The sequence below is a fragment of the Corylus avellana genome, chromosome ca11 (genome assembly GCF_901000735.1).
Source record: "Corylus avellana chromosome ca11, CavTom2PMs-1.0".
In the NCBI taxonomy this organism is placed as follows: Eukaryota; Viridiplantae; Streptophyta; class Magnoliopsida; order Fagales; family Betulaceae; genus Corylus; species Corylus avellana.
The window spans coordinates 182,340-189,095 of record NC_081551.1 but is presented as its reverse complement, the minus strand read 5'-3'; the positions used below and the strand labels follow the sequence as shown (position 1 = coordinate 189,095).

The 6,756-nt window shown below is 34.3% G+C and overlaps 1 protein-coding gene across 1 annotated transcript; it reads left to right on the top strand.

The window, feature by feature from the left end:
* The first annotated feature begins 4,692 nt into the window (after positions 1–4,692).
* On the top strand, positions 4,693–6,756 carry LOC132165807 (3-ketoacyl-CoA synthase 2-like). The gene is made up of 2 exons (XM_059576493.1): positions 4,693–5,450; positions 5,686–6,756. Exons 1-2 carry the CDS (start codon positions 4,857–4,859, stop codon positions 6,490–6,492), a joined length of 1,401 nt encoding a protein of 466 aa, XP_059432476.1. The 5' UTR covers positions 4,693–4,856; the 3' UTR covers positions 6,493–6,756.

The following is a 6,756-nucleotide window of genomic DNA, read 5'->3' as shown; positions in this document are numbered from 1 at the left end:
GTTCCACATTTACTAAAATGCTTGAAAACTATTCGTGATTTAAGAGAACAGGGATCCCACTTTTACTAAATTGGGGGTGGACAATATCTTGAAAATTGTCGTGGACCCTGATCCAACAGGGAGGGCCCATTAATGCATGCGGTACCCAAACCGGTTGCACTTGTTTAGTTGTTTTGCTCCAATTGTAACATCCTGGTTAGCTAAAATAGGATTTGACTTGTGTGTGGTAAAAGTACAAAAAAAAAAATGTTGTGATTTTTTCAAAGGTTTAAATTTAATTCTTTGATGTTAAAACTATTGCAACATATATGTATATTATTATTATTATTATTATTATTATTATTATTATTTAGCACCTAAGCCAAAACTGCAAATTTAGCATTTGACTAGCGGGACCCAAATAAAAGAAAGAGTTTGTCCCTTGCATTGCAATTGAAGAAAGAAGTTGAGTTTGAGGAGAGTTATCCGAGGGGAATCTTTAATGAATAATGCTACAAATTTTTTTAAAATTTTTTTTAGAGTCATCTCAAATATGATGTGACTTTTAAAATTATCATTGAATTTGAAATGTGATTTATTGACTTTTGATCTATTGGTGATTTTAAAAGTCACATTATATTTGTGATGACTTTAAGAAAACTTATAGCATTACAAATCTTAAATACATTATTAATTCAAACAAACTGTTAAACTGTAATCATCCTAATAATTTTATTGCATTGTTGGGATTTCAATCGGGTTGTTATCTATAGATGTGATTCTTATTTCAAGCTGTATTAAAAAGAAATAAAAAAAAAAAAAGTTGTCTAATGAGTAATTATTGTTGATTGGATATGGGTTTTGTCACCTGATGAAACTTATTGGCACGGTTACAACTCAACATATGTCTTTAAGGGGTAGTTCAATCGGCTGTGGACCATGCCTAATGAAGTGAAGGTCACTAATTTAAATCTTTCATCCCCTTCCATTATGTGAACATGTAAAAAAAAAAATTACAACTCAACATCTAATTCACGGCTTCACAATTTTCATAACTCCTTTTCTTTGTTTCATCAATATCATTCCTATGAATGGAAAATAAAATTCAATTGTAAGAAAGTGAAATACGATTACAAACCAGAAAAAGGACACTTCCCTAAAAAGAGGAAAAGCATAAAAAATAAATAATAAATAAATAAAAATGAATATGGTTTACTTTAACAATTTAAGAAAAAAAATATTTTGACTAATTTTATCAAACTGATATGTCATAAATTTTTAAAAATGATTATAATCTTAAAGGTGTATATAAAATATATATTAATTTAATATACCAAAGTGGAAGAATTCAATGCAACCAAATTTGTAAGAGAGTAATACTAGAAGTCACTCTTGTATTACTTTGAAAATGATGTGGCTTTTAAAATCACATTTTACTTGTAATTAATTATTATTAAATTTTAATTAAATAATAATTTTAAAAGTCACTTCACTAAGCCCATACACATGCCATAAAACAATACCGTTTACCCAAAAGACCCAACATACAAATCTAACTCACTCTTTTCACCAGGCCACAGTATGATTAGAGATTTGTAGGCCCATGAACATAAACCCATCTTTTCCCTGGCCTCATTCCTGCAAGCAGCAAGTGTCGTCTCCTGCCATATATACATGAAAAAGCCAAAAAAAATGTTAATTCAATAATGTCACGGTGACATTATTAGTGATAGTGATGTCAACAAAATATAATAATGTCACGGTGATATTATTAATTAGTCCTTAATTTTTTGTTAAACAAATGTTAATTTAATAGCTAATTGATAGTGATGTCAACAAAATATAATAACAGTGAGATAAATGCGTGTATATAACCTTACTCAATTTCTTATATCAGTCTACTTATTTTAATTATTTGGTGCTAATTTATAAAAATAGATATTTGGTGTTGATTTAATTATTTGTTAACTGGACTTTTCAAACTCACCAACCATTTTATTACTAAAAAAACAAAAAACAAAAAAGGAAAAACCCCCCACCAACCATGGATACCAATACCTTAGAATTCTTAGGGGAATTATAATTTATGAAATTTTAGATCTATTTTCATTCAAAAGTTATTATCTTGTCACATGTCTCACTACTAATAAAATATTAATAAATTTTTAATGATATTAATGATATTAATAATTATAATTATTTTATTATTTTACTAATAGTGTGACATATAACATAATAATAACTTTTAAATAAAAATAAATGACTTGAATTTAAAATTTCAAAAATTAAAATTTCTCTAAATATTTAATGGGATCCGAATCCCACCAACCATTGTCATACGTCAAAAGTCATTATTAGAACTATTGGTCAAAGTTCAGAGCAACCCACCCAGCTCACCATTTCTTAAAATTTGAGATTTCAGCACATTGGTCAATGCCTCTACCAACCACTCCATCGCTCAGCTCTCTCTCTCTCTTTCTCTCTCACAAAGCCAATTTTTTTCTCCCGCTTGAGACGACGAGTTAGGCTTGTGTGCACTCCCTTGGACCAATCGCAAGTATGGTACACGGGATCAATATCTTAGATTATTGTTGGTCTTGCAATTAATATCTCAAATTACATCGTCAATACTTAACAAAATAATAGCAAAAGAGTTAAAAGAACAGAGGTGGCCAGCCACCCACCTCCATCAACAGTCCCACCCCAAAAATAAAAAAAATAAAAATAAAAGTCTAGTAATCATCTGTGATTCTGATCATCCATATTAACAGTTTCTCCCATATGCTGTTCGGAAGTGGTCGGGGAGCTCCAAATAACTGATAAGAACGGTGGGATACCCCCCCTTTTTTTTTTTCTAACCATTTTCCCGTATATTGATGGGTATAACCAATTTTTTTTTTTTTTTTTTTTTGTTTACATGTTCATGAATAGGAATTACCAACTTAAAATACTGCAGATCAACGCAAGACATTATGATCGATCGAGTGCGATGGACCAACACATTTTAAAATATTTCTTGTATCTTTCCCAAATTAGTTTTTTTTTTTTTTTTGCTATTTTAAAGGGAGAAAGATTCTCGATATTTCAAAGGGATCTATTTAGTTGTTTTAAGAGGATAGTTTTGTTCAAAATAAAATAAAATAACAAAATTGTCCCCTTAAAAATAATTGACGGGTTCCTCTTCATCCACGTCCATTTTAAAGAGCTAAATCACTAAAAATCATTAAAAAAAAAAAAAAAAAAGAACTTCCCACATCTCAACAAATTAAAATAGAGTTGTTTTATAGAAAGAAGTATAAAGGAATCTTTTAAGATAAAAGTAGTATATATATACATATACTAAATAAATTACTATGTATATCTTAATGAAAATCTGTAATATCTTTCGGTGGAAAAAGACATTTCCTTTATTGAAATCCTTTATGTTGCGTCATCGATCACCAACCATGTTTCATTACGGTCTATAAGAATTTGTGGTTCCGAACGTGTTGAATTTACAAGCGACAATTGGATATCACACGTTTGCACACTTAAACTGTACAGTTTGCGCACAAACGAATGGAAGATTACCTCATACAGTCATACACATGTAGCTCATGGCCGGCCCCGATTCTGAAATTGCGAGTCAAAACTTTAGTTTAGGTGAAAATCCTCTATTAAAAATAAACCAAATTAAAATCATTTTTCAAAACTCTTCAAAAGTTAGGAATTGATAATTTAATGAACGATCCAAAAATATTGAAAGCAGAGTAAGGTAGGTGGAGAAGGAAGGCCGGTGTGTTTCCAACAATATAATATAATTTATTTCAATAATAATATTATAATTTTGAAAGTCGACCCACCATAATACCCAAAAGTCCAATATTCAAAAAAATACTGCAGCTAGAAAGCGTGAAGTGGGAGTACGGGGAGTTTCCCAACATTAATTAATGGATAGTCCTAGTCCTTATCTTTAAAACTTGATATAAATTAATTTCATATACAACATTTTTATCTAATAATTATTTAATAATGCTGATGAAGCAATTTTACTTAATCCCCTTTTTTTAACAAAGATAAATAAAAATATTAACTAAGACTACCACATTAATATTCTAAAATAAAAATATAATTTTTAGCATTATTCTTTCATATAATATAAATCAAAAGTTGACGCAATTAATACAATAGCTGTGCTACAGTCCATTCTAACCTAATTAGATTCTTTTTCTGTAAAAAGGACTAATAATTTTATTGTTGAGATCGAATAACTAAAATTTTGTTTTCTTCTGATATATCGAGCATTTGAATATATAAATTTTTTTGTCCCACCCAATCATGTTGTTTGAATATCTATATATATGGCGTGCTCAAATTTCTATCCGCGTTGTTAACAATTTCAATTAAAGACAAAAAAAAAGAAAAAAAAAAAAGAAAGGGAAACGGATAATACACGAACAAAGTGCAGAGGAGAGGTTAAAGCAACATTTCCGAACCCAACAACGAATAAATTTAATTGATAATATGGGACGAGTCATAGCTGGCGAAGATGGAAAATTATTTATTAATTATTTTTCGTTTGTCGGGGAGCCACTGATTGGCTATCTCCCGGCACGCTGGTCTTTTTTTTTTTTTTTTTTCCAAGTGACGACACCTGGTCTCATATGGCGGGCGGGGTAGGAAGAACCACACAAGGCCTTTAAATTGTAGACAATTAGTTGAGGTTAGAAGGCATCGAGCTAGCTCTGAAAGAGAACTTTGAGATAGTGCTTATCTTCTTCCACTTTCATGATCAGTATCCTGTTATCTCCATAAAAGCTAGCTCCAAGTTTTTGGCTTCCAGAGAAAATATTCTCCTACAAAGAAGAAGAAAAAAAAAGTAAACGATATCAGCCACCATGTTTAGTTTTAACATGATTTTGGATGAGCTTCCCGAGCGCATCAACCAGCTCAATCTCAGCTTCATAGCACCCCTTCTCTGTCTAGCCCTAATATTTGTGTTATCAAGTATTTTCCTGGCCAAGCGCTCACGCAAAGTTTTCTTGTTAGATTTTGCATGTTACAAGCCGCCAGCCACTCAGATGTGCGGCAAAGAAAAGTTCTTAGATCGTTTCAGGATCTATGGGAACTCCAACGAGAACAGTATAGACTTCATGAGGAAATGCTTGGTGAGATCGGGGCTAGGTGAAAAGACATACATGCCCTCCAATTTGATGAGGGATCCCCCGAATCTGAGCCTAGAGGAGACAAGGAAGGAGGTTGAGTCCGTCATGTTTGGGGCGGTGGATGCGTTGTTGGAGAAGACCGGAGTGAATCCTAAGGATATTGGGATTGTGATAGCGACTTGTACCATTCTTAACGTTGAGCCGTCTCTTGCGGACATGGTAGTAAACAGGTACAAGCTTGGAGATCATGTTTTGGTCTACAATTTTGCGAGCATGGGCTGCAGTGCTGGACTTCGAGCCATTGGCCTTGCCCAAGGCCTACTCCAGGTAATTAATTGCTTCTTCCGATCCTCTTCTTCTTCTGCTTAATTAATCAGAAAATTTAATCATTTTTTAATGAATATATATATATGTACGGTGTCATTTACGTAGATTGCATGCACCTAGAGCCATATATATATATGAGGCGAGCTAGGTTGGAAATTGGAACTGCATGTTAATTTATTTGTTAATATTTAATTAATATTTAATTAATCACATGGTCATTTTCCGGTACATGCAGGCGCACCCTAACACCTATGCCCTTCTGGTCAGCCCAGAGAACACCCAGCAAATGATCTACAGAGGCAACGGAAAGTCGAAGCTCCTAATGAATTTCCCACTCCGTGTTGGTGGGGCCGCCGTCCTCCTCTCGAACAAGCCGTCCGATCAATGCAAGGCCAAGTTCCAGCTCCTCCATTCCGTCCACACCCACACAGCTAGTTCTGACAGCTCATACCAGAGCATATACGAAAGCGAGGACGACGAAGGATTCGGAGGCGTAACCGTCTCCAGAGAGCTGTTATCCGTGGCCATCGGAGCCGTCGAAGCCAACATCCGCGCACTGGGTCCCCTGGTCCTTCCCTTATCTGAAAAAATCCGATACCTGACAAACTATGTAATAAGATATTTCAACGTGGCGGAGGTGAAACCCTACACACCAAACTTTAAGAAAGCAATAGAGCACGTGTTCCCCCATGTAGGGACGAAGCCAGTGCTTGATGAGTTTGAGAAAAACATGGGATTTAATGCGTCCGATGTTGAAGCTTCGAGGATGAACTTGTACAGGTTTGGGAACACTTGTAGCGCCTCCGTTTGGTATGCGCTGTCGTACGGAGAGGCCAAAGGGAAGATCAAGAGGGGTGACCGTTTGTGGCAGATTGCATTTGGATCTGGGTTCAAGTGTAGCAGTGCAGTTTGGAGAGCATTGAGGAACGTTGATGATCATGAGGAAAGAAACCCGTGGATCGATGAGATACATGAGTTTCCTGTGGACTTGAGGAACATGAAAAGTTTTGCCGAGGTTTTCGACCCTGCCAAAAAGATGTGATCATATTGGAGGCGCCACTACAAAAATAATAATTTTGTTTTTTTTTTTTAAAAAAAAAAAGGATAAGTTGGGTTGGTGGGGTTGTTGGTCCTCGATGGAAGGATGAGTTGATCTAGTGTTCCGCGCATGATAATTAAAGATGTACGTGCGTTGGAAAAATTGACTTTTTGCGTTTGTTGTTGATAAAGAAAAGTCAAGTGATTCATTTCATTGTCTCAGCCGCCTAAGGTTTCTCTGTTTTGGTACAAATTAATACTTGCTTCT

Bases quoted from the DNA above. Each gene is read 5' to 3' on its own strand.
- LOC132165807 (XM_059576493.1), top strand. From the start codon at position 4,857: ATGTTTAGTTTTAACATGATTTTGGATGAGCTTCCCGAGCGCATCAAC. The intron at 5,451-5,685 runs GTAATTAATTGC...CGGTACATGCAG, and splicing joins TTGCCCAAGGCCTACTCCAG to GCGCACCCTAACACCTATGC.